General features: G+C 40.5%; 1 protein-coding gene across 1 annotated transcript in view; it reads left to right on the top strand.

Annotated features, from left to right (window-relative positions):
* Positions 1-12,437, top strand: part of LOC120027071 (calcitonin gene-related peptide type 1 receptor-like) — a 63,858-nt gene extending 51,421 nt beyond the window's left edge. The window contains exons 13-15 of the mRNA XM_038971914.1: positions 2,725-2,943; positions 3,637-3,678; positions 12,213-12,437. Coding sequence (XP_038827842.1) covers positions 2,725-2,943; positions 3,637-3,678; positions 12,213-12,437 — 486 coding nt within the window. The remainder of the gene's footprint in view (positions 1-2,724; positions 2,944-3,636; positions 3,679-12,212) is intronic.
* The last annotated feature ends 270 nt before the right edge of the window (positions 12,438-12,707 follow it).

Genomic DNA, 12,707 nt, shown 5'->3' with positions numbered 1-12,707 from the left:
AAATCATGGGCTGGTGTGGTTACATGTGGTCTCCGGTTGTGAGGCCGGTTGGCTGTACTGACAAATTCTCTAAAACAACGCTGGAGGCAGTTTATGGTAGAGAAATTAACATTCAGTTATCTGGCAACAGCTCTGGTAGAAATTCCTGCAGTCAGCATGCCAATTGCACTCTCCCTCAAGACTTGAGGCATCTGTGGCATTGTGTTGTGTATCAAAACATTTTAAAGTGGCCTTTTATTGTCCCCAGCATAAGGTGGGTTAAGATCACTTGGTTCATCAACTGTATGCAAGGGCTAACCGAAATTTGACTTCCTTTTTATCCCAACCACTCCACACACAGTACCAGTCACAAGTTTGGACACACCTACTCATTCAAGGGTTTGTCTTCGTTTTGACTATTTTCTACATTGTAGAATAATAGTGAAGACATCAAAACTATGAAATAACACATATGGAATCACGTAGTAACCAAAAAAGTGTTAAACAAATCAAAATACATTTTATATTTTAGATTCTTCAAAGTAGCCACCCTTTGCCTTGATGACAGCTTTGCACACTCTTGGCATTCTATCAACCAGCTTATTGAGGAATGCTTTTCCAACAGTTTTGAAGGAGTTCCCACATATGCTGAGCACTTGTTGGCTGCTTTTCCTTCACTCTGCAGTCCAACTCATCCCAAACCATCTCAATTGGGTTGAGGTCGGGGGATTGTGGAGGCCAGGTCCTCTGATGCAGCACTCCATCACTCTCCTTGGTCAAATAGCCCTTACATAGCCTGGAGGAGTGTTTTGGGACATTGTCCTGTTGAAAAACAAATGATAGTCCCACTAAGCGCAAACCAGATAGGATGGCGTATTGCTGCAGAATGCTGTGGTAGCCATGCTGATTAAGTGTGCCTTGAATTCTAAATAAATCACAGACAGTGTCACCAGCAATGCATCCCCTCTCCATCACACCTCCTTCTCCATGTTTCACGGTGGGAACCACACATGCGGAGATAATCCGTTAACCTACTCTGCGTCTCACAAAGACATGGCGGTTGGAACCAAAACTCTAAAATTTGGACTCATCAGACCAAAGGACAGATTTCCACCGGTCCATTGCTCGTGTTTTTTGGCCCAAGTCTCGTCTTCTTATTGGTGTCCTTTAGTAGTGGTTTCTTTGCAGAAATTCGATAATGAAGGCCAGATTCACGCAGTCTCCCCTGAACAGTTGATGTTGAGATGTGTCTGTTACTTGAACTTTGTGAAGCATTTATTTTGGCTGTAATCTGAGCTGCAGTTAAATATAATGTACTTATCCTCTGCAGCAGAGGTATCTCTGGGTCTTCCTTTCCTGTGGCGGTCCTCATGAGAGCCAGTTTCATCATAGCGCTTGATGGTTTTTGCAACTGCACAATTCTTGACATTTTCCTGATTGACTGACCTTCATATATTAAAGTAATAATGGACTGTCATTTCTCTTTGCTTATTTGAGCTGTTCATGCCAGAATATGGACTTGGTCTTTTATCAAATAGGGCTATCTTCTATATACCATCCCTACCTTGTCACAACACAACAGATTGACTCAAACGCATTAAGAAGGAAAGAAATTCCACAAATTAACTTTTTAACAAGGCAAACCTGTTTATTGAAATGCATTCCAGGTGACTACCTCATGAAGCTGGTTGAGAGAATGCCAAGCGTGTGCAAAGCTGTCATCAAGGCAAAGGGTGGCTACTTTGAAGAATTTCAAATATAAAATATATTTTGATTTGTTTAACACTTTTTTGGTTACTACATTATTTCATATGTGTTATTTCATAGTTTTGATTTCTTCACTATTATTCTACAATGTAGAAAATAGTAAAAATAAAGAAAAACCTTTCAATGGTACTGTATATATACAGGTTGGAGAGGTTGGAGCAGGAGGCTGCCACTCTGGGCGCACTTGGAGCAGTTGTTGTGGCAGGTTAAGTGCCTTGCTAAATGGCACAATGGCAGGAAATGGCATCTAGGATTCTATACCAGCGACCCTCCACTTCCCGACAGATTTTTCACGTCAGACTCGGGATTCAGACTGGCAACTCTCACCTCTCCAACCGCTAGGCTACCTGCCACCCATATGGTTCATGGATTTTCTGCTAGATCAAAACTCAATGGGTTGCCGTTGTTGGACCTATAATCCTATATTGTTATACTGTTGAATGTGCAACACATCAATCAAAGCAAATGGTTTCTCATGCTGGTGTTGAGATTTCCATCGTTCCGACAAAATCATTATAATCAGATTAGGTTGCAGCTCTTTCAGACACTGCAACTGTAACGGCTTTCTTCCTGGGATGAAGGAGAGGACCAAAACGCAGCGCGGCTAGTGTTCAACATGATTTAATAAAGATAATAACGTGAACACTACAAGCAACAAAACAATAAATGTGAAAACCGAAAATTGTCCTATCTGGTGCAGAACACAAAGACAGGAAACAACCACCCACAAACCCCAACACAAAACAAGCCATCTAAATATGGTTCCCAATCAGAGACAATGACAAACACCTGCCTCTGATTGAGAACCATATCAGGCATACATAGAAATGGACAAACTAGACACACAACATAGAATGCCCACCCAGCTCACGTCCTGACCAACACTAAAACAAGTAAAACACACAAGAACTATGGTCAGAACGTGACAGCAACCATTTTCAGCTGTTTATAAAATCCTTTCTTTCTTTTCTTTCCCAGGTAAATCTGTTCTTCTTGCTAAACATCGTGAGGGTGCTGGTTACTAAGCTGAGGGACACCCACCGGGCAGAGTCTAACATGTACATGAAGGCAGTGAGAGCTACCCTGATCCTGGTCCCTCTCCTGGGCATCCAGTTTGTCATCTTCCCCTGGAGGCCAGAGAACCGCCTGGCGGGGGAGGTCTACGACTACATCATGCATATATTAATGCATTACCAGGTAATGACTACATAATGCATATATTACCAGGTAATGACTACATCATGCATATATTACCAGGTAATGACTACATCATGCATATATTACCAGGTAATGACTATATCATACATTACCATTACCTCGCTGTTTATTATAGACTTATAGACTGTAACATCTCACAGCAAGAACTGGCAAATCTGGTGCAGTCCATAAAGAGGAGATGCACTGCAGTACTTAATGCAGCTGGTGGCCACACCAGATACTGACTGTTACTTTTGATTTTGACCCCTCCTTTGTTCAGGGACACATTATTCCATTTCTGTTAGTCACATGTCTGTGGAACTTGATCAGTGTATGTCTCAGTTGTTGAATCTTGTTATGTTCATACAAATATTTACACATGTTAAGTTTGCTGAAAATAAACGCAGTTGACAGTGAGAGGATGTTTCTTTTTTTGCTGAGTTTATTACCAGGTGTGACTACATCATGCATATATTACCAGGTAATGACTACATCATGCATATATTAACACATTACCAGGTAATGCTACTGATCGCTATGACTACATCATGCATATATTAATGCATTACCAGGTAAATTATGCAACTGATGGTATGCCAGCAGCACAGTCCTTGCCAAAGCTCTGAGCTGACAAACAGTATGTTAATATTAGCGAGAGTATCTGATGTTTTTTTTTTTTTGCTTTTCCTCCAGGGGTTACTAGTGGCAACGATATTTTGCTTTTTCAATGGCGAGGTAAGCATTACTTTTCAGTAAAACTCAAGCAAATATTTTTCTTCACTTCCCATTCAGTTCGACTCTTAGATAATTTGTTTCTTGAGGTACAGTTGACAGTATACAGTAACAATTTACACTTGAACCTCTGAAGAACCCTTACCCTTTGGTTAAGTACAGTTTTAATTGAACCTCTGAAGAACCCTTACCCCTTGGTTAAGTACAGTTTACACTTGAACCTCTGAAGAACCCTTACCCTTTGGTAAAGTACAGTTTTGATTGGTCATGTTGAGGGGAAGACAAGTCAGATATCATTGAAACAGCTCATCGCTGCCTGGTGGCGTTTACAGGTCAACAGGCGGCCATCTTGTGCACCTGATAACACATTGATGAGTGGCCCGTGGTTATAGAGTGGGAGGGAGCGTCTCTGCTGCTGACTCCTGTACAGCAGCAAGGACAACAGCAGTAAGGCCATCTCAGATGAAGAGGAAAGAAGACAGACACTTGAACCTCTCTGGGGCGAATCACCCTGTCTGTCTGCCTGTCTGTTGCCCACTTAGCTCAGCCTGCAGCTGTTTGCTGTCTAGATTCACCAGTGGGCTGCCCCACCCAGTTAGTTAATGTCATACGTTGATAGAACGCATTTGATAGTTCAGGGGTTGCATACTGCTTGGCCAGAGACTAGGAGAAAGAAGGACTGACTGAGCATTTTCTTCGCTTGAGAAACGAGAAAACAAAAACAATACACAGACCAAGAAAAACTGATACCTTATTTGAATACTCAGCATGAGGTGGTATCTGGCACTGACAAAAACACAGCGAATTAACACAGCGTTCGTTCATTATCAGGCGCAGTGTTAAGTTATGTTTTATACATTGGAAATGATTTCTGGGCTGGGTAAACGGGTCAATCGTTAGCTCCTGCATGAGCAATCAGACCTCATCAGCGTCACTCCATCGGCTCCCGTAAACAAGTTCGACATGTCCAAAGAACAGATTCAGTTTCGGGGGGATAAAAGACACATTGACACAAAGTTATTGTTTTTTCGGTAGAGGAATGTTTGTTTGCTTTGCCGCATAATAGTTTGTACTGTCTCTGAAACATTCGTTTTTGGGGCTGAGTTCATTGCCCGATTTGATTCTGTGGCCAAACTGCATAGACCTAGGCTATGTTCCAAATGACACCCTATTCCCTATATTCCCTATGGGCCCTGGTAGTGCACTACAGTATATATGTGAATAGGGTGCCATTTGAGACTCAGTCCAAACAACACAGACTGTTGAATAGCTCTTTGTCAAGTTCAGCCAATGGGGAAAGAAGTTGTACTTATTTTTATGTTTTCTAGGCTGTGTCTAAAATGGCACCCTATTCCCTATATAGTGCACTACTTTGGAACAGAGTACAATTAGTTAATACAAAGGAAAGAGAAACCCTGTGCACAGCAGTGTGTCTCGGTCCAGCTGCTGGTTTTGGCAGGAACAACGAGTATTACAAAACAAGAGTAAAAACAGCATACTGAAGAAAGACATGCGATTGGTCGCCTTTTTATTGTTTTTGAATGCTAGTTGTTGATATGCTCTGCATCATTAGATCATGGGAGAGTGCAGTGTGTCCTGTCCTCATTTTCCCTCAGTAATTAGTGTGGCGTTGTTCAGGAATTAGACATTCCTTGTTCTGGGTCAGCCCGTTCTTTTGAGTTAACTATTGGCTCTATTCATTCCGTATCACGGACGTTCAGCGTTACAGCGTGATTGATATTGAAAGGCAATGTTCCCTCGTTAGCTGTGATTGCATTCACTATAAACGTCAGCTCAATCGGAAATTACCTTTACATCTTTTATGGCACATTCTGTAACTCTTCAGTGATACAGATTATAATAATAATTATTATTGAATTGGGCCCTATTTCACACACTGCTTTGATTTACATTTTTAGACTGCACACTTATCATGCAGTATAACATTATCACACAAGATAACGCTCCTTAATCAGATTGGTGCTGTGCTCAAAAATGTGATACTCTCATCATGTAAAATGTACAAACAAAAAGCAGATAATCTAGCCTAAATTGACACTTGTGTTCACGTGTCTCTTTTCAAAAGTGCCTAACTATTGTTTAAATGCCTCAAGCTACTCAACCTGCACTAAACTCAGTGAGGAAGGAAGGTGCTTCAAGTAATGACAGGAAATGGGAGCCTAGATTGTGATTGAATTCAGTTCTTGCCAAATTCATATCTACAAACTTCTATTAACATGTATCAAATCAATCCACATTTCCTCAGCTGTCACATTAAATTGAGTTAATGATCATGCATATTGATGAAAGTGTGTGGTAACAAATAGTGTTATTTGACGTGTATCTTTTTTGACACGCAAAGACCCAAACGGCGTTCCATAGTATATTTGTTTGTTTTGTATGTGTGTTCATGTGAGTGTGTAAGAAAATTCTATTGACACGTCAAATAGTGTTATTTGACGTGTCAAATATGAATGTTGACCAATCAGGACCGGAATATGACTGCACGTCACATAATAATTTAACGCGTTCATACATTTTTTACGTAGTTATTACACATTGATTACACTATCAGTCGTATTCCATGTCACAACGATTCATCGATTCGTTTGCTATGACGCTGTTAAAGTTGTCTCGTGCACCTAATGTGCTGGTCATAAAAAAAGATCGTTAGCTGATGGATGCCATGTTCTTCCCCAAAAACATAGCAAAACGACATCATCTGTTTCAGTAGCTATAGTTAGCTATCTAACTATATAGCTAGGTGTCATCATCTAAAATAACCCTAATTTATAAAACAGTTCTTATTTGATTAATGGTGGTCGGACCCTCTATGTGAAGCTAGCCACAATAAGGATTAGCCACAATACTGGACTTTGCGCTTAGCCTTCAAAATAAAAGTAAATCATTGACAGTGATGCAAATTAATACAAATAGTAGAATTATGCCATAATTTAATAGATCATGCTAAACGAGTTTGGAATGTTGTTATATAAAATCAACAAAAGACAATAATTTGTTAATTTTACAAAAATATGTTGAAATCACACTGGATGTATTATACTTTAGAATTGCATTGTGGGCATACTTATTTCACTGTACAGCCTTACCTATGGATTGTGGATCAATGACATGGGGTATCAGTCTACTCAGTGACATGCAGAGAACATTAGTGTTGTAACAGTTAGCTCTTATTGTGTATCATTTGTCATTTGTTGTACCCCCTAGCATATGTTATAAGTGTCTATTTATGTACATACTGTATGTATACAGACTTTTCTACATTGGTAATAAAAAATATATATATATATATATATATAAATACATTTTTTTTTTTTTTTTAAGTTAGCTCTTATTGCGGGTCTCTGAAACAACTGAATTGAGACACATTTATTGTCAATCTACTATGTGTATTTAACATTATTCCAGAGGAAAAACAATACTGCGTGGATGTTCTGGAGTCTGATAAGTCTGAGGAGGGCGTTGGGAAAAAATACACTGCTCAAAAAAATAAAGGGAACACTTAAACAACACAATGTAACTCCAAGTCAATCACACTTCTGTGAAATCAAACTGTCCACTTAGGAAGCAACACTGATTGACAATAAATTTCACATGCTGTTGTGCAAATGGAATAGACAAAAGGTGGAAATTATAGGCAATTAGCAAGACACCCCCAATAAAGGAATGGTTCTGCAGGTGGTGACCACAGACCGCTTCTCAGTTCCTATGCTTCCTGGCTGATGTTTTGGTCACTTTTGAATGCTGGCGGTGCTTTCACTCTAGTGGTAGCATGAGACGGAGTCTAGTGGTAGCCCTCCATGTGCTCGCCAGAGGTAGCCTGACTGCCATTAGGTACCGAGATGAGATCCTCAGACCCCTTGTGTTACATTGTTACATTGAGTTACATTGTGTTGTTTAAGTGTTCCCTTTATTTTTTTGAGCAGTGTATATTGGGTATTGAGTAGATTGATACCCACATTTCATTGATCCCCAAGACTTATTGTGGCTAGCTTCACAACACAACCCGGTCCGGTCAAGCCTCACTAGTCCGATGAAGCTAGCTGGCTGTTTATAACATTAGCTTTTGGCAACAAGGTTAAGTAGTTGGCTAGCTATTTATTTTCATGAACTGAAGTTCAATTTCAATAGGCGAACAACAAGTAGCTACCTAGCTAATACTTACTCACAAGGATTCCTAAATCATTGCTAAGAATAATGAAAATAACTGCAGTTTCTACTGGTCATTGTTTTCAGGCTGGTTGTATTGGTGCTAGCTAGGTACGCAGCTAAAGCTAGCTAGCTACCCCAGAAGTAGCGTTCAAACAAATAATGCCTTATTACCAATGCGGTATTGTGAACAAATAAAATTGTATTGGTCACATACACATGGTTAGCAGATGTTAATGCGAGTGTAGCGAAACATCGTTCGTGGCCGGTGTGTGCTTGTTTGCAGACTTTTGTACAGCTTTGACAGTGCTACTGATAAGTACTAGTGGCGCTTGGCTTGCACGCAGTGTTGCCAACTCCTCAGTAAGGAAAGTAGCTATTGGCTGTCCTAAAAGTCGTTAGAAGTCACTAAATGACGCCATCGCCTAATTTGCATAATTGGCCACGTGCATGTAATTGTGATGGACGATGTAGAAGAGAGGAATAACATCGTGGGAGAGACAAAATGTGAGTAAAAAACACCCTAAATATGTCTAGAACTACAAATGAACTTTCTTCTTCTTGTTTTTTTAATGTCACAATTCCAACCCTCCTCCTTTATCCCGGCTTGGGACCGGCAAAAGTGACCCAAAAGAGACACTGGCAGAGTTACTTAATTTTTTATTTTATTTTTTACATTTACATCCCGCCCTGAATGTAAGCCAGGGCGGGGTCAGTCAGCTGCGGCTTCCCGCATTTGCAGTAGGAGGGGTGAACATCTCCTGCTCTGACTGCAGCTGGGAGGGACTGCTGCGTGACGCTTCGAACACACCGACTGCGTCATTGCATCACTGCTGCATAACATTTTGCGCAGCTAGGCAACTATACTGATGCAGGTACCTTTTGCAAATGGTCGCATGCGGTTGGACACATGGAGGAGAGAATCATTTTCGCAGTATCCTCAAAACCGTGTCTTTTTGACACAACTGCTGACAGCTACAGGGACATAAACACAAAAAATGCTGCTTGGAGACAAGTGTCCACGATAGTAGGATTGCCAGGTCAGTTTAGTAGTGAGCTTGTGCTAGATGTGGCTAGTTAGCGTTAGCTAGCTAACCTAGCCAATGAGGTGTGTGTGAAAGAAATAGTCATACCACCTTCCTCAAGGTTGGTCTCATTGTTGAAAGAGCCTACTCTGCCTATCTTGACTATTTATTATTGCATTTCGCTCCAAAACTGCATTTTGGAGGGAAATTATATTATAGGCTCTCACAATTAATTTGAGGATGTCATCGAATAAATAATATACTTGGCAAATAAATAAATAAAAAATGTAAAGAAATTATGCAATCAAACTGTTTTTATGTAATCCCAAATTTTTACTGAATGTGTGCAAAAAAAAAATCTACATTCATATTTTGCTACTTTCTGTCAAGTCCACTCATACAATTTGACTATCTAAAAGTCTCCAATAACACCAGAAAAAGTCGCTAGATTTGTCGCTAGTCGCTTTTTTGAAAATGTGGCGCTAGAGGGGTCTGAATACTCGCTAAATATACTGCAGTGTTGCCAACCAATTTTCAGGGTAAGTTGCTAGAGGCAGGTTGATTTGTTGCTAAAGTTGCTAAATGACGTTGTGATGTCATTACGTAGAATACACAATAACGTTACTCAAATTGACTGGCCATCTCGGCAAAAAATATGATTTGACATTTGTTCAGGTACAGACTCCCACTCTTTTCTGTACAATTTTGATTGAGACATGTTGATTGATGTTGTAAGTTCTGTTCAAGGTCAAACATTCGTGACCAACTATATTCATTGGGTTTCGCTCGCCGAACCCATACTACTGCTGCTGCAGTCAACCAACAAATGATTTGCAATTTGTTGAAATTGCTGCTGGCCTGCTGCTGCCTGTGCGCGAGCTGAACGCCTGCTGCTGACGTCACTCACAATGCACTTTTGCAGCCAGGCACGTGTGTTGCGACTGAGTGTGTGACAGAGAAAATCGCGTTTGTGTCATTTAGAATACGTGCATTTCAGCGTTTGAGTCACTTTTCGAAAGTTGCTTAAAGTTCCAAATACATTTTTAAAAGTAGCTAAATTTGTTGCTAGGTGCCGTTTGAAAAAATGTTGCCAGGGTAGTCTGAAAAGTTCCTAAATCTAGCATTAAAATTGCTAAATTGGCATCACTGCTTGCACGTGGAAATTCAGCACACACACCATTCTACAATAGAATAGTGTTATTTGACGTGCATCTTTTTTGACACGCAAAGAACCAAATGGCGTTCCATAATATAATTTTTTTCCTTCGTAATTACTGATCAATTAATTTATACACTTATAAATAGTAGGTTTTATCTGTTTTAACAAACGTTTTTATTTTTGTACTTATGTTCAGTCTTGTGAAAAAGTAAGTACACCCCCTGGAAAGTAGTCATTTTCTTTCTTTTTTTTACATATTTGGACAGATGGATATGTAATCTTCACTTCAACACTATTGACAGATAAAGGTAACCTATTTTAACAAATGACACTGAAAGATTATACTTTGCAATTATTTATTAATTTAAAAAATCTACAGAAATGCAATTCCATAGTGCAGAAAAAAGAAGTACACTCTAGCTTCAATAGCTTGTGTTGCCCCCTTTGGCTGAAATAACATAATGTAGCCGTTTCTTGTAACTGTCGATCAGTCTCTTACATCGACTGGGAGGAATTTTTGCCCGCTCTTCATTACAGTACTACTTCAATTGTGTCATGTTCGAGAGCTTTCTTGCATGCACGGCCCACTTCAAGTCCCCCCACACCATTTCGATAGGACCTGGGCTTTGACTCCATAGCCCTCCATTTCTTATTTTTCAGCCATTCTGTTGTAGCTTTGCTTTTGGATCTTTGTCCTGTTGCAAGATCCATGTTCAGTTCAGCTTTTTGGCAGATGGCCTCATATTCTCCTCAAGAATTATCTGGTACATTATAGAATTCATAGTTGACTCAATGATGGCAAGTTGGCCAGGCCCTGAGGCAGCCCCAAACCATAATGCCACCACCTCCATGCTTTATGGTTGGTATGAGGTTTTTCTGTTCAAAGGCAGTGTTTCGTTTTCGCCAAACATGGCGTCTGGCATTGCGGCCAAACAACTCTACCTTTGATTCATCTGTCCAGAGCATATTGTTCCAGTAGTCTTGGTCTTTACCCAGGTGTTGTCTGGCAAACGTCAGTTGTGTCTTGATATTATTTTTTGAGAGCAGAGGCTTCCTCCTTCCTGACCTCCCATGTAGGCCACGCTTGTGCAGTCTCTTTCTGACAGTTGACTCAAGCACTTCGACATTGATTGTGGCAAGAGAGGTCTGTAGATCCCTTGATGTTACCCTGGGGTTTTTAGAGACTTCTATAAGTGTTTTTCGGGTCAACTCTTGGACTGAATTTGGTGGGACGACCTGTCCTAGGTAGATTGCCTGTGGTCTGGAATTTTCTCCATTTGTAGATGAGCTGTCGGACAGTGTAATGATGTACTTCGAATTGCTTGGAAATGGATTTGTAACCCCTCCCAGACTCACAAGCATCAATAATCTTTCTTCCGAGGGCCTCGGGTAGGTCATTTGATCTTGGCATGACGTATTACCACACACCCATATGGTTAAGACCAAACCAGACCAAGTTTCTAATCTTTATGGAAGGCTGGACCCTCCTTAATTTCTCTCTAATTATTTGCACCTGTTTTGGTGCACCTGATTCTAATTTTAGCCATTTAATGTGATGGTAAAGGTAGGGGTGTACTAACTTTTTCTGCATAAGGAAAATTCATTTTTGTTTATTTAATTCCATAACATTTTCCCAAACATTTTTGGGGGTGATTTGTTACACTGGGTTACCTTTGTCAATGAATGTGGTGGGAATTTAGCTCATATCCATGTGTTCAAAAATGTTAAAAACATTTATAAATAATACTTTCCAGGGGATGTACTTACTTTTTCACATGACTGTATATAGATTTGTGGTTTTCAAATCAGCCCTTGGGTTTCCAACCACACCTGCACACTGTTTATTTTATTTTATATCTGTATTGTTGTCTATCACTTGTTTTCTTTGGTGAAAAAAGGGGCTGTGTGATGACAGTGAGGTACAAACAGGCTATGTGTATTTGTTCTATGCACCTGTCCCTGCCTAATGAGTCTGTAAAACCCTGATGAAGGCAACAGCTGAAATGCATTGATTTAATTCATAAAGAAGCTTTTATGAAATGTACTTCCATTGTCCTCCAAGAGTAGCTAAATATGGTTGTACCCTCTCTCTCTCTCTCTCTCTCTCTCTCTATGTGTGTGTTTGCATGTTTACTCACCCATTAGAGAATACAGTTTATAATCTGAATGTCCCTTTTTCTCAGGTGCAGGCGGCTCTGAAGCGACAATGGATTCAGCACAAGGCCCAGTGGGGTCAGAGACGGAGGGACCACTGCTCCATGCGCTCTACCTCCTACACCGCCACATCCATCACTGAGGTGCCCGCCTTCATGTACCACCACGACTGCAACAGTGAACACTTAAACGGCAGACACACCTCTGAGGACTCTGAGCTGGTGGCTCTTAAGACAGGGGAGACGTACGCCTGACAAGCGGGAGGCAGTCTGAGTGTCGGAGGAGAGTAGAATTAATAGAGGAACCAAGATGGAGACGTTTCTCTAATATCCCGCCGCAGTTCCACATTTCATAGATAGAACTGGTGGGTTCAGCCCCAGACTGTGAAGGAGAAGACAGTGTGTGTCTGGACAGTGATATCTCTCCCATGAATTGGCCAATGATGGCTGATGCTTCATTTACATGACATTGCTGCTGCTATGGCTGCTTATTAAAAACACTAAGATATACAGTACATGAAACGG

Source organism: Salvelinus namaycush, chromosome 32, assembly GCF_016432855.1.
Source record: "Salvelinus namaycush isolate Seneca chromosome 32, SaNama_1.0, whole genome shotgun sequence".
NCBI lineage: Eukaryota > Metazoa > Chordata > Actinopteri > Salmoniformes > Salmonidae > Salvelinus > Salvelinus namaycush.
Note: the sequence above shows the minus strand (reverse complement) of the source record. Positions and strands in the feature narration are given on the sequence as shown.